The sequence below is a fragment of the Eucyclogobius newberryi genome, unplaced genomic scaffold (assembly GCF_026437365.1).
Source record: "Eucyclogobius newberryi isolate DKJ021-1_F unplaced genomic scaffold, fEucNew1.0.hap1 SCAF_15, whole genome shotgun sequence".
Lineage (NCBI taxonomy): Eukaryota > Metazoa > Chordata > Actinopteri > Gobiiformes > Gobiidae > Eucyclogobius > Eucyclogobius newberryi.
The window spans coordinates 14200668-14225143 of NW_027315779.1; the positions used below are offsets into that span (position 1 = coordinate 14200668).

Below are 24476 nucleotides of genomic sequence, written 5' to 3' on the forward strand. Positions count from 1 at the left end.
CAAAGCTTTTCAAATGATGCCCCTTTATAATCTGGTAAAACAAAGAAGAAAACCTTTATACCTTTTGTTGTCCAGACTTATCATAAGATCATAAGCCAACCAGTTTAAGATTTTAACATATTTGTTTAGTTTGTATGTTTTGATTAGCTCCTTCCATGTTGTAAGCACGGATTTCACCCAAGGGTTCTCCACTTCCAAATGACTCAACCCTTTATTATCTGCCTGTAAAGCCAGAAATCCCTGGCACAACACCACTTTCAATATGTTTCCATTGAGCTTCATGTTCTGGATCACACCAGACACACCCACAAGGTCAGAGGGTGTTGCCTGAATGAGATCTTTTCATTTTCATTTTTTTTTCATAAATTTTGTATCCAGGCACTCAGGCAGTAGCTGGTTTGGTCAAATATAATAGAACATCGTCTATGTAGTGTAGCAGGCAATTTTATGTTCCATCCCATTAATGGTAACACCGTGAATTGTTTTTGATTGTCTAATAAATGGCTCCAAGTTAAAAGCAAAAGAAGCTGAAAAAGGGGCTGCCCCACCCCTCTTTCCAGAGTCAGTGGACTTGATGTTGGACTATCGTAAAGAGCTTCAACATTTTTATAATCAAATCATCTAGGGTCTCCAGAAAGGAATTTATATCATCCTCCTTATGGAATTTTTGATTCAAATGCTGATCTCTTTTTCTATACTGTTCCCCCCGCTTGACTTTCTGTGGCTGACAGTCAGTAGTTTGTGGCAGTTACGACAGCTCGCTCATGTTCGCAGTGACATTTGAATGTTCTCTTCACTCACAGCCTCAGCTCCAGCGACAGTTTTTTTTTTGGCTCTGACCGATGTATGTAAACTTAATTTCAAGTGTCACTCATGTTTCGTGAGGTCAACATTGGATTGAAAGACACTCAAAAGAAACAATATAAAGGTTATTTTCTTAAAAGGTACATTATTATAATGTATGTATTGTTTGTGTAAATCTGCTTACAATTAGCATAATTAGTGTCATGTTTTAGCTCTCTTGGTCATAATACAGCAGTGCAGTCCTCTTCTCCTCCAGCGCTGTGGTGTGGGTCTCGCTGTATCGGGCATTCCGCCAAATGCCCCAATTGTGCGGGTTTTTTCAGGGGGGGTGTGGATGATCGATGAAGTGTTTGAGAAGCCATTGTGTCCTGACCGGGCGCACTGAGTATCTTTGAGATGCTAATGTTGCTGCACTCATTTAGCACGTAGCCAAAAGATGAAATGCCAACCGCTAATCAGCCGTGTGTGTAGGAGAGTGTGGGAGAGCATAATCCAGACACTATTAAGAGCTTTTCAGATATTCACAGTGACAATCCACCTCATTATTGGCCTAGATAACCTATCATATCCCCATCCTGTCCGATAATTAGGCCTTTGTCGGGGAATCCTATGGAATGTAGAGGCGGCACGACGTTTGTGTAAATCACATCAGAGGATTGAACAATAGATTAGGCAACGAGTAAAAGGTATAATTAGAGGGAGACTGCTGTCAGAAGGGAACGTTCAGCCAGCGGTGGGAACACACAACATGCTCTGAAAATTGAAAACATTGAGTAAAGGTTTAAATGAAGTAGCCTCACCGTCATATGTAGCACCACCACTGTAAAACTGGTTGCAAATAAGCTGTGTGAAATGCACTCTCTGCCACTGTATTTATTTGTTCCAATGCAGTGACCAAACTTTGAACTTCTGCTATATTGTCCCTTGGATTTTTCTGCAATGTACTGCTGTTGTGTTAGTGTTTTAGCTGTTTTGTGTGATCCAGAAAATAAATAAAATCACAAACAGATGGAAACTGGGCAGCTCAATGTGGGCCAAAGAGTCCAACACACTATCAAAACTTGAATTTTATCAGGACATCAGCAACGTTTCAATAGCCTGGAGCCGCAACGTTGTTCAAGTATTAAAGTTTCCTGGCAAAGCATTTACCCTGTAGAAGATAGATTTAATTGTTGGTCAACAGAAAGATGAGATACAATGAGATATGATTGACCTGTATTTCAGTACCAATTGCTGTATTAATGGTTATAATAGAATGTCAAAACAATAAAACTACAATTTATTTGAAGAAATTCTGAGAAAGCACTAATGTGAGGTGAAACTGCTCTACTTTTTTACTGTGGTCTCCATTTGGAATCAAAACTTATCAAAAGAGGGATATTTATTCCTCCCCACACTTTTAACAGTTCCCATAGTCATAGAAACTCTTAAAACACGATCAAGTTCAGCTAATAATAAAAGTGGGCATGCAATAAGAATCAAGATAAGAATAGCAATAAAAAATAACATTGATGAGGTATAATAATAGTAATACATATGTAAAAACATGTTGTTTTGTTGAGGCACTGTATGGCAGCTCCTCGCACTCTTTGGATGATTGTGCACACGCTACAATACACTGTGATGTGGGGGGCGGACATTTAACAGATGCTACCGACTTCCTCCCAGGATAGTAATGTTCAATTATCTGTGTCCAATTTACACCTTTGTAACGAGCAAAGAAAGACAGGCAGAGCGAGCGCGTGTACAGAGAGCTGGACAGAGGCGGGTGAAGACGTGGACATTTTGTGATTTAAAGCGTTGAGTGTGTTCGAGATCGTGTGCCTTTCTGCCTTTCTGCCTTTTAAGCCTGTATTTAACACTGCTGTGTCCACACTGTCCTTCCACTGCCTGTCCGCTTACACAGCTCCCAGGGGCCCTAGTCTGTAATAGCATCGCAATGAGGTCAACTATAATTCAATACTTGGGCGGGGGGGGAAGCGAACGCATAACATTTATTTGTTCCATTTAATTGTACGACTTGGACGGAATTAAGCGCTGTTCAATTTGTCAGACGTGACCCACATGAGTTCAAATTTGTGCGAGGTAATTGGACACACTTATTTCTTGTGTAAATATAGGCTCAAGCTTAAAATGGGATTTATTCTGGGCCAGGTTTAGGTGAATGGTAATTCTGAGGTGTGTGTCCATAGCTGTAATGTTTTATTCATTGCATTACACGCTCAAAATGGCACAGATTGTATTGTGGAATCGGTGTTGAAAAGTAATTATACTTTACAATTTTTCCTTCTCTAATTAGTGATTAAAAATATTCCAACAAACATAGGCTTTTTAAATCCTATGTAGCTTTTTTCCCACTTATATAATGTTATTCAACTCAACTCACGTATTCAGAATTCAGTACTCTGATGGGACCACGTAACATAATGTAAGAATACATTACAAAATACCTTTTAATGAAGGTATTCAGTATTTTGCAGTAAGTAAATCAATATTTTCTAAATATTCCTACTAATAGTAATAGTATTAGTGTATAAATTGCTGTGGTAAATGATCAATTGTTATTGGGTACCGCATACGCTGACTTTAGCTGAATTCGATTTTATGCCAGACGCCTTTTTGGTGCAACTCATATGATTTTATATAGATTTTCCTATTATTCAGTCAAAAAAATTGTCACTCTCCAGACACTCCTAGGAGGGATTTCTGTCAAATGTATTTATAAAACATTCATGTGTGTCTAGGCTGTTAAAATCCGGTGTGCCGAGTCCGGCACACTGTAAGAAAAAAGCATTGGCTTGTGAGATGAGACGAGCAGAAGATCCATGCTGGAGGCATCTCTGACCTGGATACAACAGCTCCCCAGGGAACGCAGACTACTGTAGCTTCATTATCACCTGCTCTACCTCCCCTATTTCCCCTATATATACAGCATGTGTTTCTTTATTTATGTTATGCCTCTGCTCGCAACCACTACTTCCATCTCTGTAACTGAATGAATAATGCGCAGTTGTTGAGGCATTTTACATAGTCAAACAAACAAGAAGGTACAAGGTTAGCCATTTTCTTTTCAGCTTTGTTCCACTTGCACCTCGTCTGAGCGCTAGCATTGTTTTTGGGAACTAACAATGCTGAACATCCTATTAAATCGCAGATGCTTGGATACGAGGGAGATGGTGTGACAAAAGAGAACCCGTAGCACAGACTTGAAAGGCAGACGGCTGAATACGAACTTGTCTTTTTAGGGAGTTTTATTTTTTCCTCCATCTTTTATCCGTTGGAGCGGCAGACCCTGGTGAGTTGCTGCCCCTCCGGAGACAGCCTGTGGTCTCGATGCCCCAGCGGTTTCCCTTTTGCAGTCATCACAAAAGACCTCATGGAAGCAAAGGGACACACACACACACTCATCTGGATGTCAGAGCTTAATAGCACGCACAATATTTCACTTTCACTTCACAAAATAGTGTGCCGATTCATTCCACACTATTCAGTATTCATTGCTAGTGCTGAGCCAAAACCCAAAAGGCTTCAGTTCCCTGGTGGAAGTCCATTCATTTGTTGACCTGCTGGAAAAAAGATATGATGGCCTAAACTGAATGATGGATAACAGCTTTAAAATACTATTGGGCAAAAATGTTTTAATAATGTTAGTTTGTTTATTTGCAAAACACAGCATTGTTTTATGAAACAATGTTCTGTGCCGTCTGAACTGAAGTAAGACGTTTTAAATGTTCTATATGGATTGAGACTTAATTTGTTTTTTTATGTTCTGTCTACAAAACTCCTCTTTTTTACAATGTTGTTTATTTTTGGTCTTCAAACTCCACAACGCCAGGAGCATTTTGCAGGATTTGACTCATAATGGGAATGCATGCAGCAAACAGCCCCATGTTTATTGTACTTAAAATATGGTTTGGCTATCAACTGTCAATCACTTGTGAACATGCAAATAATAACAGCAAGTGGGGTGAATGTTTTATATCATCTTCCCTTTTGATACAGAACATTATGAGCATGTCTTGCTGTTCAGGAATCAAACTTAAGTGGTGATTAATATATAATTTTGATTTTGAAGGAAACCGCAACAGTATCCATTGCCAGTAGCTGTTAATATAAGTGGGATTTCTAAGCATTGTATGAGTTGCATTTGAACGTCCTTGTAGCTTTGAATTTCATGCCCTTTTTTGAACTTTGTTGTAATGTCAGCGCTCAATAGGGCTCACAATAATTCACAATAAAGTCATACTCAGTATTCATTACCAGATGCTGAGTCTAAAGCCCTCCAGTCTTCTATCCCTTTCTGTACGTGCCATTCTGCAGAGACCCAACGCCCTCCACAGAATAAAGGGATATACTGATAATGGCTGAAAACCCATCAGGTGTATAGGGAATAGAGGACAGGTGCAGGAGTCGGCTCTGTGTGATTCCGAATGGTCCCTTGAGGCAGGTGCTCACCGGTCACTTCCCCTACAGAGACACAGTCAACACTTGGCCAATTTACCATCACTCAAGCCTTTGTAATGCAACACAGCACAAACATGGCTTTGTTCACTGACCTTTGAATAATTCAGCCGGAGCAAAACACTATGACACATTTTTGATCAAAGTGGCGCTATCAAGAGGAGGAGAGGGGCTTTTCGCGGGCGTGTTCCTCTCCACTGAGGATAAAAGCTGGCTTCCTCAACACGCGCCACAACTAAAGGCCACAGACACAACGGGATGTAATGGTTTGAAAACGCATGTAGAGGAAACCCCTTTATGTTAACACGGCAAGGTAGCAATGCAGCGTTTAGCGCATCAGCCTTGTGTCGAGAAGGTTAATTATTTTAGTACACACTGTGCTTTTGTTTATTATCCATGGGTTTCAGAATGATGACAAATTTTGACTTTTGCCATGCCAATTAACAATTAAAAACAAAATATCTTATACATTTTCGGTGAAAAGTTCTCAAAATGTTGCCTATAACAGGAAGCTGAAAGCCATGGATAGGAGCTGTTGTTGAATCCATTTTATTGATTATAAAGTTGTCAGTTTAGGCTTTACATAAACACTTTTCATTTGTTTCAAGTTTCCAGAAGCTAAATGCTATGTGGTAGTTTAAAATTGTAGCTTTCCACCTATTATTATTATTATTATTAAATATTTCTCTTATTAAATAAAGGTTAAATATTTTGTGACCTTTCAGCTCTTTCTTTTCTCCAATATGTTTTTAAATGTTAACCTTTGGCTTTTGTGCTTATAGTTAACTCAAATGAAATGCTGAATTTTGATATATCGAATTTTGCTTAAAGGTTGATGCGCTAACGAGCAAAAAAGCGGATTCATAAGTATGAGTATGCAGTTAAAATGTTCTGTCCCATTTTAGTTCAAAAAGTTTTTTAATGGTATTTGTTGATCGGTACATCTCTCTTTCTCCAGTAACTTCCTTCATATGTGTTTATCACTTTCCCGCTGTGCCGTTTGTCTAAAAGAAACCCATCAGAAATCAAATATCGGCGATGTTGAAATCCCAAAGCTCTTCATAACTCACCCTCTTTATCCTGTCTCGACTTGACCTCTGCTTGAGCTCAAAATGAAGCTTTGTATTACGTCCAAGTCCTCCTGCTAAAATCTGCTGTCCCCTCGGCCGCTGACAAATGGCCCCAGATTACAGGTTGGTCACCACATCCACTTCAAAGCCCTGTCTGCTGGAAGCCATTTGTTACCCGCCAGGCATCTATCACAATATAACTTCACTTTCTAAACTATTCATTTGAAGACGCCATGGAAGCAAAAAAAAGAAAAAAAAGAAGCACACATTGAGTTATGGGCTGTGCCGCGGTTGTCCATCACACAGGAGCACGACTGGTCTGACGTGTGGAGGTGTGTCTGAGAGAGTGTGCGTGCGAAAACGCCGCCGCAGGCTCTAAACCGCGAGGACCGTGTCGCGCTCTCGCGTTTTGGAGATTCATGGCTGCCATATTTCCCTCGGTGCTTTGTGGAGATTGAAATGTTGGTTGTGGTGATGATGCATATGTTTGTGCTGGTATTAGTTTGTCAGTTTTAAATATCATCGTCTCCCTCTGGTTCTTTTATGGCTGTGTGAAGTTATCAGTTTAATCGTGACCAGTGAATGATTGAAACAATTGTGGTGATTGAGAATAATAAAGTATCTGGACTCACAAACTAAATCTAAAGCATTTCATGTGCAGAGAAGTGAGGTTTTTATACTGACACGGCGGAAAATAAGATGCAACGATGCAAGAATTATGGTTTTGATCTGTAAATATCCATGGGTTTCAGGTTGAGTTACACTGTTGCCATGGCAATTAACAATTCAAAACAAAATATTATAACTTTTTAATGATGTAAAACGCTTAACTGGTGTCTCTAAACAGGAACTAAAAATACAACAAGCCCTCAGGTTCCATTGCTTTAGTTAAGTTTATTGGAGTTAATGAGTGTTGTATATTGTCAAGGTTCATAACGTCAGTAAAATAAAGCAAGTAAACTGAAATATTTAACAGAATAAAACGGTGGGCATATTTTAAGGCACAGTATCAACAGAAATGTACAATGCTCGAAAGTAAGTGACTAAATATACAACTTTTGTGGTTTAAATATCAGATGAACAATCAATGAATCTAACTAATAAGTGAAAGATGAATCTCTTGCATCTCTTACAGATCTAGGTGATGGTTGTGATATTTATTTTCCTCCAATATAAGACGTGATTTTTAAAGACACAAGACCATATTGTTGAGATGATTGGAGAATTATAAATAGCCCTACGGGTGATGTTTAATCTTGACTTGTGTTTTATGTGGAGAAGACGTGTATTTGCGTCGCTGCTCTACACTGGTGGCGCTGTGTTATTTTAGAGGCTCCGTGCACCTTGAGATATACTGTACCTGACAGAGGCTGTGGGAGGTGTTGGGCAATAAAATGTGATCAGCCGCAAAGCCTCCAACATACACCAAACACAAAGACTGCCAAAGATAAGGAGGTGTAACAAAGGCAGTATTTAGAAGGCCTTTCGTTTAGTAAGTTTGGAGACTGGAGAATAACTCGCAGATAATCTTTTGTCTCACCATCTCCCATGCACTAGATTGTATACTCATACGGCAGCTTGGGGCGTAGGGGATTTTAATATACACGCGGAACCTACTTGTGACCTACAATTTTGTTCTTAATTTCCCACCATGTTTTTTCACAAACATTCTGACGCCTTTTGTTGTTGATTTTTATCATAATTATCGATGTCAAAATCAAACCCTTTTAGTAAAATATAAAATTATTTCCAAATATATACTTAACTTAACTATATATAACTATACTTAATACGAAATGGGAACTGAAGATACAAGCTTTGCTCAGTAATAAAGCAAATCATTATTTATTACCGGTGTAAAGCTCAATAACCAAGACTATACTGAAAAATCCATCAGAGTTATTGTTCCAGCTAACTGATCACATAACCATGCTTAAAGGTGCGTGATTGTTTCAGTGCTTTGACCTTACGAGCTGCTTTTAAATGTTGATCATCTCTGAAATGTTCTTAATCAACGTGGGAAAAGCTGAAGTTGGCCGTTGGTCATGCCAGGTCCCACTTAATTAGCATGATATATGAACACTCGGTGCACATGGGGAGAGGACAGCTGAGGAGCGCACAGTGTCAGCGCTTCCTGATGAGCTCTGCTGGCTGCGTGGGAAGGTGTGATATATGGCAACGATGCACTGCATTCTGGGACTAAACCTGTGAGCTCTATATGCACCATGTATGCTCCACTGTGACTCTGTTGGGTAGAGCCTGTGAATAGGCATATTGAAAACACAAGCGATGTATTTATGCTGTTCGTTCATTTGTTTGTTTGTTGTTTCTTTCATCAAGTGACCTTCTCATATGGAACAACTATAGAAACAAGAGACAGAGGATGTGTAGAAAATTAAAACATTTAAATGAAAGAATTTCTTAAACACAAAAAAATATATTAAAAATTGCAGCGCTACAATCAAACAAAAGTTATGTTTAGTGCATTACAAATGATGCATAGTTACCATAAATGAAGATTATTCTCTCTTAGAGAAAGTATTGATACAAAAATATGTTAAAACAATGTATTCAATGTAAATATAGAATTGGGCAATATATTGAAATTTAGATGATATTGTGAATGGTGTTTTGAAGATATTCAATATTTGAATATCAAGTATATTGTTTATAAAAATTGCTACTAAAAAGAGCTGATGAAAAATAACATTGATAAAAGATTTATGTTGGATTTATGTTACGTACAATGTGCACTTTTGTGATTCATTTTGAACATTTTAAATTTGTCTGATAATTAAATCTCATCTAATGCATTTAAAGATACATTTCTGTTGCATTGACATTGTCTGACTATCGTTATTGAGATTCTCAAATCAATATTGCCCACAGACTTGTTTATAAATCCATAAAGAAATGTGAGTACAAGTGAAGTAAATAACTGGACATAATGTAGCTCCACCCACACAGATGAAATTGTGGCATTTCAAGCGTTGAGTGTAATGCCAGGTCATGGATAAAGGTCACTCTGAATTAGTTAGGAAAGAGCTGCTTTAAGTACAGTAATGCACAGCTTTTAGCACCTCACCTCTGCTGAGCACCTCCTCCAGGCATACCATTAATATGCACCTGCTCTGTCATTTTAACTGTGCTTAACACTCAGCTCCAACTGTAATTACTCTATTCAACCAGCTAACTGGAAACACAGACAGCTCCACAATATTTACTGTGAAATTATGGTAGAATTACTCTGAAATGCTCCAACAAAGGGCATACAATGTAATAGTTGTATGCATACAATGACTAGTTGACTTTTGATTCTATGATTCATACACGTAGATACACAATAGTTATACATCTAGTCATAAAATAAACCAAGTGCAGTGGATTGTAGAGAAAGGGAGGTAAATAGACATGTCAAACTTGTTTTTAGACCGACATTTTTGTTATAGTTTCTCCCATGATTTTTGCATCAAACCTTCTATTGCCTTTTGTAGTTGATGTTATTATAATGTTCAATGTCAGACCGTTTTAGAAAACTGGTATAAAGTAAAATGGCAGTAGTCAAATTATTTTCAATGAACTTCAAGGCCAAAAGCCAGTGTATCTGTAAATACATGTTGAGGTGTAAAATGCTGCTCTATACTGTATATAAAAGTGGCTTTACCTGAAATCCTCTAAGGAAGGGCATCCGGTGTAACTATCTGCTATTTCATTATGTTGATTCTTTCATTCAGATATGTAGTTACACAACAGTCATACATCTTGTCTTAATATATATGTGTTTTCATCAACCAAACGTATTATTTCATTGGGATCATTAAGATTTACATGAACGACAGCACAAATGAGAAGACGCAGAGTGAGTTAGTACGCTGGAGTTTTTGGTAACATAAATGTTCTTTGTACTATTCTGTAGGTTCTGTATTCTGTAAGTTATTATTGAGTGAGTTTATAGATCTCCTTTTAGTCCACAAATTGTCTTTTAGATTATTTTTTCGACCGTGAAGAACATGCAGAGAACAGGGCCAAATGAAGACCGCTGAAGACACGCAACTTTCCCAACCGTTATTCCATTCGTAAACATTTCCCGGTGATTTCATTTGTGTTTTTTGATTCATGACCGCGTGTAAAAGCCTCGCACAACCCGTCTTGACTTGCTAAATGTGACATAGATTTGGGTCACGTTGAAATCCGTGTGGCTGCAGACATGGAGGGACTCAGTACATCTGGTCCCTTCAGTCAGAAGCAGTGGCCCGTGTGCACGTGTGACTCTGTGAAATATGCTCCAACATCAAACAGATGTGCCTGACGTAAAGTGAGAAGACTGCTGAATGTTTGCATGCGTCGTATGGAAGCTCGATTGTATTCATTAGCGCCGCTTAACGACCGTCTTTTCTCTATGGAGATGTTGTTGTGTTGCCTACGATGTTCCCCAAAATGGCATACTCTTTGCGATCTCCATGGAGACGAGCGGGAGACTCCATCCAACCATGTTTGATTACAAAAGTATTTTCTGTATGCTTGTAATTGAACAAATGAAAGGTAGAAAAGTGGATTCTAGACTGTCAAATGTTCCAGGCAAAGGAATAAGCTTTTTATGAGACAGGCAGGTGTCTTTTTGTGAATTGCATCATTACAGAGGAGCGACACTGCATCAGCCACAATAAGGTCTGTTTTTGCTCAGAATCAACCCAAAGGCAGTGGCGCAGTGACAGTTTGGCTGGATTGTAAATAAAAGAATAAAAAAGTAACTGGCTTCTTTGTACTTGTGCATCTGTTTTGGCACCTTTTGCTTTTATTTTTTATATATATGAATGGATGTTTCACACATAGTAATAGTAGTAGTATGACAGCAAGTATGAAGGATAGGCACAGTATTCATAAGCTTCAGCCTTTATCGTTTCGGTCTTTTTGCATGTTAAATATAGATGTGGAGTGTGGGTAGCATCGAAATCTAAATCTGAATGAAAAATCTGAATAAAGAAAAATGTAGGAAAAAAAGTGCTACAAAAGGAGCTGAAAAAATAAATAAAAATTGTTAACATGTTTTAACACATTTCTGTTGGACAAAATATTGTCTGAATATCCTGATCGGAATTCATACAAACATTTTTTTATATATTATTTTTTGTCAATATTGCCCACCTCTAGTCACGTCTTACTGTCTCTGGAAAAATGTCCAAATATTTGTGACCAAAATAAACAAATCATTCATTATTTCAAGCAGCAATAGATGTTGTTTTGGAGATGCTAAATCAGATTATACTTACCGGTAGTGTTTTGTCTGATAGAAACAGCAACAATTTCCTGCATATTTAAAGCAATCGCTCCGATCTGATTCACCAAATATGTTTTTATCATGTACATTTCACAGAGTCGGATTTATTCATAACCTTGTCTGCGTCATATGTTGTTAAATAATTCACAACAATGAAAAGTGTGTGACAATGTGCTTCTGTCCGCTTGTGTGGAGCTTGTGCGTGTTGTCGGTGAATTGATGGCTCGGCGTATAGCTCAGTCATGGGGTTGTACAGAAATCTGCTCTCCGGTGGAAATATTGGTCCGATTCCAAAGGGCCAGGAGTACATCAAACATACGGCCAAAACAGCTGCTGCTCCTCCAAAGATAAGCACAACTCTCCATCACCACATGTGACACTTCCATCTCCATGGGCCTTTGAGCAAGTGTCGGAATATATCTGCCACCGCCGCCTAAAAGGCCCTGGGGGTGCACTGTAAAACCCAAAAGTGCATTTCACTAACACTGGAGCATTATTCCGGATTAGCTTTTGAACACAGAGTGCAAATGACAGGTTCAGCTATACATTTCACTGAAACATATCGCGAACATGATTATATTTAAGATTTGACTTAACGTTATGGACAATTTTAGTGACATTTATGATCATGCTTCCTGGTTGGAAGTGTGAAGATGTGATGTAGAGGTGATTTCTCAACTGTTACCGAGCAACCATATGGTAAAAAGTCAAGGTGGATATAAATTGCACGATATGATTATGATTTGACAAATAATAATACATAATTATTTTCAATTCATGGTTTAAACTGTCACAAAATGGTGTCATTTGTGTGTAAATTGTGATCGCATTTTAGATGGAATATGTCACTTATTGATGACATCAAGAATTCAACACAACTCCCTGTAATTTTCAACTTTAATTTTTTTTCAATTATTTTTAACAAACTGACACTTGACTGATGTAAAACTATGGGAAAAAAAAGAGAGAACCTGTCATGTGGACTTATTCTAATCTTAAAATTGGGGAAAAACAGCTTGTTTTTTTTCAATACAGCGGTCTAAATGTATTGCTCACTTACCAAATCAATTCTTAATTATTCAATGTATGACTTAATAAGAGCTTTTCACAACTTTCAGGGACCAGAGCAAGTCAACACTCTAAAACACTATAGTTAGATGCAGACGGCGCACTAAAGACAAATTTCCACCCTTTATAACAATATCTCTGTACAGGGGCAAATCATTTTTACTTCATTACATCTTATTACATCTGGTACAGCTCTTTTCACACCCGGGCGATTGTGACAAATATGATCATTATCTGATCATTTGTGGAATCCTCAGCAACAGAAAGAGACTCGAAAAGAAGCAAATTGATATGGTTCACGTTGTAAATTTACAGTATTTCAGCTGAATGAACATTTTCTGAGCGCGGAGACTCGGTTGAGCGTTCGCACGTGGTGAAAGGGACTAAGAATAGACAGGTGATGCAAGCAGGTGAATGAGAAGACGCAGAGGTATCAGAACGGAAGCATCCCACAATAGAACGTGTCCCGGGGGAGATGGGTACCCCGCGGGAATACTGTGATCATCTCCAGTGTGAGCGTGTCGCAGTAGGTGGTGCCCGGACGAACTATCACACAGTTTATTTATGACGGCGCCCCGCTGACACAGACACACACATAACAACCAGCTTTTCTCTTCTGCCGTCTCGCCACTCCAGCCTCAAAACAATCGCTCTCACATTCCAAACTGGAGGCTGTATCCGAGCACCAGATGCTGTGGTTTGAGGTTTTGCACTACAGTGGTCGCCTTCTACATCTAGAGTTGGATTGTTGTTGCAAATGTTTATTCTGGAGGTTTTAAACTTGAGGCAGATTGCATTGTCGTGATGGTGGAGGCACGGGCAATATATGTTTGAATTAATTCTTGATAGGGCTGCAGGATTAATCAAGTCACAATAGCAATTAGATTATATGGAGGCGCTGCCCAGTGTTTGAGCACACATGCCGGACTCCATGTGCAGCCGGCTGCAGTGGGACAATAAAGGAATATCTTATCTTATCTTATCTTAGTGTCGTGAGTTCCATTCCCGACTCTGGCAATGTATTCCATGTCCTCCCTTCTCTCTCATCCCCCATTTTACGCTAAACTATCCTGTCCAATAAAGCCTACGTATGGAAAATCTTTTTTAAAAAATAATTATTATCTCTGAATGCAGTAGCTCAGAGATCTTCTGTGCCTTTTTTAAGTTGATAAATCATCGCCAGACTCATTCTAACCTTTTTTGCGATTAAATCACGACCATTAGCATGTTGAAGGTAAGCTAGCATCTGTTTATCTCACCTGTAATTGTCTGCTGCCAGTAGATAGACCCTCAAGTCAATTCCTGGTGTGAGGAACACCAGAGTAAAAGGAAGGCATTTTTTTTTTTTTTACATTTCTTAAATACGATATGCTAGCAAAGCAAAGGTACTCAAGAGTATAAAGGCCAATAGCAATCATTAATAATGCCTGGACGGCATGTAGGGTAATTAGTGGTACTAAGTGTCACTGTCAATTATGTGGCAGTCCCAAAGAAATGTTTCATAGTCTTATTATAATAGGTAAAAATGTAACACCCTGCAGACTAACACGCTTATTTGAAATGGCATTCCTCATTCACAAGTAAGTAAAGAAATGGGAGATGTCGTAACGTCAATAAAACACTTCAGAAGTATTCTGAGCGTGTTCAAGGCTGTTTGCATTGATTATGGCATAAAAATACTTGATGAATAAAAACTAAAATAATAAAGGATTAGATGTAGCACTAGAAAACTGAAAGGTCAAATCTGTATTTCAGAACTTTGTTTTATTTTAAATGCACTCAGTATGTGGCCATGAAAAAAGTCTAAGCTTATTTGTACTTACTAAAGCTCATGCATTCACTCTGAGACATAAAGACAGCTTTAGTGCATTGCCAAATGCTTCTGCAAAGGCTTAGGAAGTATGTATTAATGACTTCAACATCATTTTCAATTAAATTTATTTCTGTAACTCCCAAATCCCAATTGCCTCGAAAGGCGACAGTGAAAAACGATTAAACAATGTATAAAATGTGTAAGACGTAACACAGTCACATTGTGCGATGGTTCACAGGATCGTGGCACTGACCTGAGTTTGTCTGCGTGAATATCAGGCTTTGGCTCCGAGGGATAAATCACTGCAGTTTTACCAGTTAACAGAGGCTAGCGCGACATGATTCTGAAATATTAAACCAGTTTTGTTTAGCCTTTGTCCACAATGTTGAGCTACAATCAGAAATCTTTCGTTCCAGTGGATACCCGGCTTAAAACAAGACAGTTTGTTCTTTGTGGAGGAAAATATGATAAACTTAAAAAAATAGCAGCCTTTGCTATTTGCATTCAAATTGTGATTTTGATTTGATTTTGTAGCACTAGTTTGATGCTTTAGTGCATTGCTGAACATAATATTTGCTGAGCTTCTTTTCTTCCTTTAAAACAATATATTTGCAAATAAAAATCCCTCTGTGTTCATAAAAGAAACAGTTAAATGGCACAAATACCTCAGAGTAAATCTATGTTAGTGTCCTGCCCCAACATTACTGCTCTTGTATCTTCAGCCTACTGGTTTCAATCTGGGCCATTGAGTGACCCAGGGAGGTGCCCATGCTACAATCGATTGGGAATTCTCCGCTCTCTGCACGGTAAAATAGAGGAAAAAGAGCTGAAAATGAAAAGTGTTTTATTCAATTTCAGCTTTGAGCCAGGACTTGGATATCTGTTGTGTGGGTCGCCTAGCAACTGTGATACTCTGATATAAAAGTGCTGCAAATGTAGTGAAAGATACTCCCACAATACTCCTCTTCAGTCAGGCCTGTGTACTTTGCTTTTCTGCATTAATAATGTAATGTTTATTCTAATTGAATAGACTAATTAAAGAACATAAGCAGCATATGGCCGTTTGCGTGATAGACATTCATAGATGTGAATTCTCAGCCCGTCGCTCGTTGATCACTTGGCGAACTGATGCTTCCTGGACTTATGGTGAATTGAAGGTCCCTTCACATACAATTGAATGTAGAAAAAGATTCAGTTGTGGTCAACTGGACTCTAAAAACAGACTCCAACTGAATCTTTTTCTACAATGGAACTCTCCTGATCGAATGAGGATCACACAGACAAATAATTGAATGGTGAAGCAAATCCCCATATTATATGTACTGGATATAAAACATCATGTATATGCTTTGCTCACCAGTAAAATGTAAAAGAGTGGTGGCTAGCACACAATTAAAGAAATCTCAACTTAAAGTTATTTAGAATTTAGCCCAGTGACAGTTTTACATGTATATGAAGCAAATAAACAGATTTACACACTCAATGATGACTTTTAACAAAAGGTTGTACAGGTTTGTACAAGCTCAAACCTTGATTATTAATAACTTTATAAATAAAGGGACATGCCCCTTGGTACTCCCTTCAGGTGGACTTGAGTTTGGGAGAGTCTTGCTTAGGGGGTTTCAATCGATTTTAAAAACAAAGAAACAAAATCATTACACACATTACATGTGTTTATATATGTATTCATAAAATAAATCACCATTTAACCAGGTAGGATCCCATTGAGATGGGATTCCTATTATTACACTATTTCAACAACTTTTTTAATCATTCAAAGATAGAATAGAATAGATAGAATATCCTGTTTTGAATTGTTAATTTCTGTGGAAATGATTGTACTATTTCCACATTCAATACTTGCTTTTCTAACAACCCTGGCTGCAGTGGAGATGGGACCATGTTTATATTGGGATTGTGTAAGTTGATACGGGGGATTTTATGCAGTACTGTGATCCTCTGGCGATTTCTTTCCTTGAGTAGTGACACGGAGAGATCATAGCCACAGTTGTGACAGGGACTCGACGGCAGGGATAAAAGGCCGGATTAGATTAGGTCAAGCACTGCTGACTGAATATTTCACAAAGCCTCCTGATTCATGGAGAACCTGGAGTAGCTAGACATGTGACTGGGCGTGGCCCCTCTGAGCAGGGATACGGCAACATGTAGAATCTTCTAGACCTTATCATTGTTCCATCCATACGTTTTTAGGGGTGAATAAATAGTATTGTTGCCATTGCTTTTAAATATTCTAGACAACATATATTGAGTGGTCGAATATGGGAATCACTAAAGGAAAAAAGATAGTGGGTGTAATTAGTGTCTTATATTGCAGTGACCTATTGAATCAAGAGTCTCCAAATCATTATTGTGTCTTAGATCATTACCATCTCCACCACTAATACTTGAAGAACTATGTGGATTATTAATAACAGCACTTGTGCTTTAGCATCATTTTCTATGCCTCCCAAACTATATTAGACTTATATTTTCAAATTATACTATGATGTGTTATTTCCCAAGATACAAGACAAAAATGTCAGGACTTGAAATTGGCACAATCAACAACTTCATAGAGGCTCGAGTATAGGCAAAACAACATGTGGGCGTTATCGAGGAGGCAAGAAATAAAGTAAAACAATAGAACAGAGCTGTCTTTTCTTAAAAGTGAATGTTTAATTCTGTTGCACAATCAGAATTAATCTCTCCCTCGTGTGGATTTGTCGGTCACTCTCATGCAGAACCGTCCACATGTCTCTGGCCCTACATTGAACTCGTGTCCACAAAGAGATTCACTTTCATCTTATAGATTACAGGTCGAGCAGATGGTCACATGACCTACTTCAATAGGAAAAATAACATTTCTTAGGTACAAGAAAGCAAAGGAGGCAAAGGCCTTAGAAAAAAGGACAGTGGGTCATGTGTGCATCAAGTCAGTTCACATCTTTTACAGTTCTTTTAAAAACAATGCCCTAGTGTGAAAACTACTAGGCACCAGAGCATCCTAACCCAGGATGCTCCCATGCAGGCATAAGAGGGGTATCTGCACAGCACAGACATGTCATTATCAGTAATAAGCTAACTGGAGGATCCAGGTTTGGACTGGAGACGGGAAGTCTGTCGTGTCACATAAAGTAAGGGCCAAATTATATTTTTTTCCTCAACAGTGGCTTCAAAGCCGCCATTTTATCTTATCACCGAGTAAATTAAACATATATCTCTGCATCGCCTGTCTCCAGCCTTTGCAAGAAAAGAGAGTTACAAATGTGTAATCCTGAAGCAGTTGCCATATTTATTACGCTCTGGACACCTGCAGGTTCTTCCTCTCTTACACGATTTTTCAGCCACTGTCTCTCTGTGGTTTTCAGGCTCACTGGAGGCATTCCAATACATCCATCAATTTGCCAAAGCAGTCTTATGTGAAGCGTAAGAGCGATTCCCCCTGGACCCTAACATCAGCTAATAGACAAACACACATGCACACTAATGGACGCTCTTAGTAGTTTATTTCAGTGAGTGTCCCCACCTGCAAGACGTCTCCGAGGTGCAGCCGCTCTGGGTTGATTTGCTGTGTTGGAGCCCCTCCCATAGTTTCATAAAGGCTGTGCTGCGAGGCAGAAGCGCTAACTGATTACAGAACAGCCTCAGACCAACAATCTTCTTGTCAACAGGATAACTTGTGGAACATGCTATGCATATATGCTGGGTTAGAGAGGAAATTTTCATGCCAATTCCCTTATTTCAATCCATGGCAATGCAGAGGGATACAAGAAATATCACTATTGAAATCTAAATGGGACATTTTATTTTGCTTATATAATTTCGTTTGCAAAAACAAATTATATTGTCTTCTTATGTTAAAAAGTCTGTGTTAGGAAATACATGGGATTCTTGTATTAGTTTTTTGTATTTGTATCTGAAATAGTATTGTGGCATCTGCCCTAAACATTGCTATCAATGAAATAACAACCATAACTAGAAAATCTGCAATGGCTGAAGCCATTGTTGGAGTGTCTGCGTCTCTCCCTCTCCCCCCATCTCCCTCTCCCTCCCCCCCTCTCCCCCTCTCTCTCAGTCCCTCCCCCTCCCTCCCTCTCCCCCCCCCCTCTCTCTCTCTCTCTCTCTCTCTCTCTCTCTCGCTCTCTCTCTCCCCCTCCCTCTCTCAGTCCCTCTCTCTCAGTCTCTCTCTCGCTCTCGCGCTCTCTCTCGCTCTCTCTCTCGCTCTCTCTCTCTCTCTCTCGCGCTCTCTCTCTCGCTCTCTCTCTCTCTATTGGCTCCTTCACAAAATTCTAAAGAATTCCGCAGACACTCAATGCCCAATTTCATTTAAATGGGGAAAACTAATACTTTTGAAAATTCGACAATTCTGCAAAAGTAATAGCACACGTACTACTGCGAAAGCGATCGTAATGAGGTATAACATGTTGAAATCGGTTGAATCGTTAAGGAGTTGAAACTGGCTAAATGGAAAATCATGGAAAATATAATTACAAAAAATACGTGAAATACAAGAACATATAGTGCCTGCGTGACATCACGCAGACACTCAACAAGAACAATGTGTCATCGATATCTTTCAAAGTGCCAACATATTAGCCTTTTTATACAATAGCAATATCAAGGAAAGTTGGTTGTTCAAGTCCCACGAGTGAAAACTGTTGTTGTATGTAAACTTGATGTAAACTGCCAATCTAAGAAAAGCATTGTTGTCATTTCTTTCCATAGCATTGCTCTACTGGGGAATCCACACATATGTTAGATTGCAAAATGGTACAACGTATTATACTTGTGCCCTTTACACAATAAAGTACCATAAGATAAGATAAGATATTCCTTTATTGTCCCACATGGGGAAATTTCATTGGTGCAACGCAGGTAGATACAGAGGTAGATACAGAAGAACAGATCACTTATAGGAAGTCTGAAAAACACTTTCAGTAGAAGATCTCTTATAAATAAATAAAAACTCCCATAGACAAATAAATAAATAAATAAATACCATTGCATGTGATCCCGACAGTAATTGCACATGAATATGTGTCACGACAGCACATAGATTGCACATGAATTTCACAGTAATTGCACATACGACAGAATTGCACATCAGTATTAGGTTAGGTCAGTATTGCGAGTGTTCAGGACTAACAGTTTTTGTTATAAAGTCTGACAGCAGCAGGAAGGAAAGACCTACAGAACCTTTCCTTCACACAGCGATGGTGGATCAGTCTCTCACTGAAGCTGCTCTCCAGAGCAGACAGAGTGTCCTGCATGGGGTGACACTCATGGTCCAGCATAGATGTGAATCTAGCCAGGACCCTCCTGTCCCCCACCTCCTGCACCGAGTCCAGAGCACAGCCCAGGACGGAGCTGGACTTCTTGATGACTCTGTCCAGCCTCTTCCTCTCCCTCTCTGTGATGCTGCTGCTCCAGCAGGCCACACCGTACAGGAGGGCTGATGCCACCACAGAGTCGTAGAAGGTCTTCAGGAGTGGCCCTGTCACTCCAAAAGACCTGAGTCTCCTCAGGAGGTAGAGCCGACTCTGGCTCTTCCTGTACAGTGCGTCTGTGTTATGAGTCCAGTCCAGTTTGTGGTTCAGATGAACACCCAGGTACTTGCATGAGTCCACTCTCTCAATGTCCCGTCCCTGGATGTTCACTGGTGAGGGGGCAGTGGGGTGGCGTCTGCGGAAATCCACCACCATCTCCTTGGTCTTCCCCGCGTTGATGAGGAGGTGGTTCCGCTGACACCAGTCCACAAAGTCCTGCTCCAGTCCTCTGTACTCCGCGTCATCGTCGTCCGTGATGAGTCCGATGATGGCAGAGTCGTCAGAGAACTTCTGCAGGACACAGCTGTCCGTGTCATGTCTGAAGTCTGCAGTGTAAAGGGTGAAGAGAAAGGGCGCGAGGACAGTGCCCTGGGGCGCCCCCACACTGCAGGTCCGAGTGTCAGACACACAGTTCCGGGCTCTCACAAACTGGGGTCGGTCTGTGAGGTAGTCCAGGATCCACTCTGCCAGGTCATACTCCACACCAGCCGTCTCCAGCTTGTCCCTCAGGAGCAGCGGCTGGATGGTGTTGAAGGCGCTGGAAAGATCGAAGAACAGAATCCTCACAGAGCTGCCAGGCTTTTCCAGGTGAGAGAGAGAGCGGTGCAGCAGGGAGATGACGGCGTCCTCCACTCCGACGCCAGACCGATATGCAAACTGCAGCGGGTCCATGGCTGAGCTCACGGTGGAGCGGAGGTGGTCCAGGACTAGCCGCTCCAGTGTCTTCATCAGGTGGGACGTGAGAGCCACTGGCCTGAAGCTGTTGAGGTCTTTGGGGCGCGGTGTCTTAGGCACAGGTACCAGAAAGGAGGTCTTCCAGACCTGTGGTACCACCCTCAGCTTCAGGCTCATGTTGAAGACATGCTCCACAACTCCACACAGTTCATCTGCGCAGGACTTAAGGAGCCTGGGGCTGATGCCATCAGGTCCTGCTGCCTTCCTCACTTTAATCCTCTTCAGCTCACTCCTCACCTGTGCTTCTGTGACAGTCAGTGGTTGGCAGGGGGACCGTGTGCTGGGGGGATGGGTGAGTCCAGGCGAAGTGGGGAGCTGATGGTCCGGGGCAGATAAGCGAAGAGGAACAGATGCAGGGCATTGTCCAGCTGTGGAAGAGGGAGCATGCAGCTGTGCAGGGGGAGGGGCGGGTGACCGATCAAACCTCAAGAAGTGAGCATTTAAATCATTCACCCACTGTAGATCCCCCTCTGTCTGGGCAGGGGGGATTTTGAAGCCCGAGATGGTTTTCAGGCTTCTCCACACTCCCTGAATGTTCTTCTGCTGCAGCTTCTCCTCCATCCTCCTCTTGTAGCCGGCCTCAGCCTGCCTGATCTTCCTCCTCAGCTCCTTCTGCACAGTCCTCAGCTCCTCCTTGTTCCCTGACCTGAAGGCTCTCTTCTTCTCCTTCAGCAGAGCCTTCAGTTCACGGTTAATCCATGGCTTGTTGTTTGGAAAACACTGCACCGTCCGGGAGGGAACAATGTTCTCAAAACAGAAGTTGATGTAGTCCGTGATGCACTCTGGTGTTGATGTCCTCCCCATGTGGGTCATAAAGCTCAGTCCAGACAGTGGTGCTGAAGCAGTCCCTCAGAGCCTCCTCGCTCTCAGCAGACCACATCCTCACCTCACGGGACACCACAGGCTGCCTGCGCACGATGGGTTCATACACAGGCCTCAGATGTACAAGGTTGTGGTCCGAGCTACCCAGGGGAGGGAGGGGGGAAGAAGAATAAGCCTCCTTGGTGTTGGCAAAAAACAAGCCCAATGTTCTATTCTCTCTGGTGGGGCAGGTAACATACTGGGTGTATGTTGGTAGAACAGAAGAGGGAGAAGCGTGGTTAAAGTCACCAGAGATGAGGAAGAGAGCCTGTGGATGCTGTGTTTGCAGCCTACAAGTGCAGGAGAGCAGTGCTTCACAAGCATCTTCAGCATTGGCAGACGGGGCCACATAGACTGCGATCAAAATCACATGTGAGAACTCCCGGGGCAGATAATATGGCCTCATGCCAATAGCCAATAGTTCAATATCCCTGTTACATAGCTGCTCCTTCACTGTGCAGTGTTCGGGTTTGGACCAGCTCGTGTTCACATACACCGCCAGACCTCCACCTCTTTTCTTCCCGGATTCTCTCGTTCTGTCCGCCCGCAGCAGATGAAAATTGTCCAAACCTACAATAGAGTCTGGCATTTCTGCTGTTAACCAGGTCTCTGTGAAAATCAAGACGCTGCTGTCCCTATAAATCCTCTGGGACCGCATGAGGCTCGCTATTTCCGTCATTTTATTTTGAAGGGACCTCACGTTACCCATGACTACGGCGGGAACCGACTTCCTGTTTGTCCCTCTCTTCTCTCGGAGTTTACGTCCAGCCCGTCTGCTTCGTTGCGTTTTCCTTAGGATGTCCGCCGGGATAACGTGACGATCTCCGGGTAAGACGACAGTTCTCCGCAGTTTCATGAGTTCCTCCTTTGTGTAAACGCGGTACGGCGCCGGCCGGGGGGCGGGGCCGGAGCCGGGGGACTCAGAGCCAAGACACATCGCAACGACACGACGAAAACACTCAAAACAAGTTAATTTAAAGCGATTCCAGTGCGTGTCCCGATCGTTCGTGAAGTTCCTCTTTCATATAAACGTGTACATAAACGTGTACCGACGACACGCCGTACTTCAGCGGCAGCCGGAGGGCGCGGGGGGGGGGCTGGTGGGCTCGCTCGGAGCTAGCTCACGTCACAACGAACGCAACGAAAAACGCTCAAATCCAGCCGAAAAAAGTCAAAAACAGTTGAATTAAAAAACTATTCCAGCGCGTGTCCCTATCGTACAGTAAAATAGAAAAAATATACTAACTATATTTACAAAATATAGGAGATAAAGCACAATAAGTGTGAGAAAGAAGAGAGAGCGTTTACACCGGGCTGCCAGCTGTACCAGCGCCTTATGACGTATGAATACGAATACCTTCATTTATCCGTCTATAACTTCACCGTGACTTTGTCCAAAATGGCCGCTCTCCTCCTGCGTGTAGCGGCGGGATTCATTGGAAAACAACAGGCCTGTGTTGCTGGATGCAGGTGATGAGACAGAAGTAATTAAAAGGTTCTAAAATGGAAGGTCTCAATCTGCTGATGCAAGCTACAATACTTTCTTTCAGCGCTGAACGGTCGGCCGCGCTCTGCTCCTGTGATTGACGTTGGCGATAAGGAGAATGTTGTTTTTGCATATATTTGACAGAGACGGCACTGTTCTTCCTGCACAGTGATCTAATCTGTTGCTCTGTCTCCTCTCCTCTCTTGTCCCTCACTCTTCTTTTACCGCGCTCTACTTTTGTCTTCTTGGGGACTCCAGTGATGGCTTCAAAAGGCAAAGTCCGAGGTGAGTGGTGGCCGTAGTTTGCTGCTCTCGCTGTGACGTAGCAAACTCAAGCCATGCCTTTTGTAGCGTTAGACCGGCTTCATGGACATGTGCTTTCATAGTGCCATTCACATCGATCAGACATAACATTATTGAACTAGAAGTAGAAGCGTTTGAAAATGCATTGGGAGTTTTGGGAGAATTCGGTTTGCATTTTTAGGCAGGTGGCCGTAATGTTATGCCTGATCCGTCTGATATAGTTTTGCTCCCATGTTTTTCTTTTGCTTTCTCATTCTGTGTACGTCAATAGAAGGCCATTGTGCTTCTTTGATATCTTTTTGGTTGGATTATATGAAAATGTGGCAATGTTTTGATGTAGATAGTGGATATTTTTGATGCTATATTTTAAATTTAATTTTGGTCATTTTTCAAAATAACAACTCTTGCATCCAAGTCTTTTACCAAGCAATGAATACAGAATGCAACGGCAGCAAAGTTAGTGAATTGACATCTTACGTTTATGTAGTGATTACCAGAGGATATACATACGGGCAGGTTGTATTTAATATTAACTAAGTAACTTCAGGACTAATCACACCAGGATTGCCAAGGTCACTGCAGATACAAGGGTCTGGAAAGAACATTGAGAAACAACTCGCTGAGAGACGAGTTTCTTGTTTTATTCGAGTGTACAAACTGTAACGTGATGAAACTCTGAGAAATATATCCCAAAGTTGTATTTATGCGCCTATCAAAACAAAAGTTTATATAACTGCTTCAAGCTGAAAAATAGTAAAATATTTTTAAACTCGGCACCTATCTGAAAGGTTATATTGATTTAATGCGAAGCTGTTTTATAGTTTTATAGTTATAGAGCAAATTGATAACATGAAATGAAAAATCTTAATTACCTTGATTTGTATAGTCGTATACTTACAGGATGCTATGGATGCTATGGCAGTACAAGGAGCAGGTAATATTTGTTGTCCTGTAAACGGGATTACGGTTGGGGTTATGGTGTTTTTGTCTAAGATAAAACAAGAAAGACCGTATTTTCCGGACTATAAGTGTATAAATCGCACCAGCCAAA

The 24476-nt window shown here is 40.9% G+C and overlaps 1 protein-coding gene across 3 annotated transcripts in view; it reads left to right on the top strand.

Moving 5' to 3' along the window:
- Nucleotides 1-24476, top strand: part of cadm2a (cell adhesion molecule 2a) — a 243644-nt gene that overhangs the window by 148578 nt on the left and 70590 nt on the right. For 2 of the 3 annotated variants that reach the window (XM_072446095.1, XM_072446097.1), the window contains exon 2: nt 23381-23407. The exons of the other annotated variant lie outside the window; for it this stretch is intronic. In XM_072446095.1, coding sequence (XP_072302196.1) covers nt 23381-23407 — 27 coding nt within the window. The remainder of the gene's footprint in view (nt 1-23380; nt 23408-24476) is intronic. 3 annotated transcript variants of the gene reach the window in all.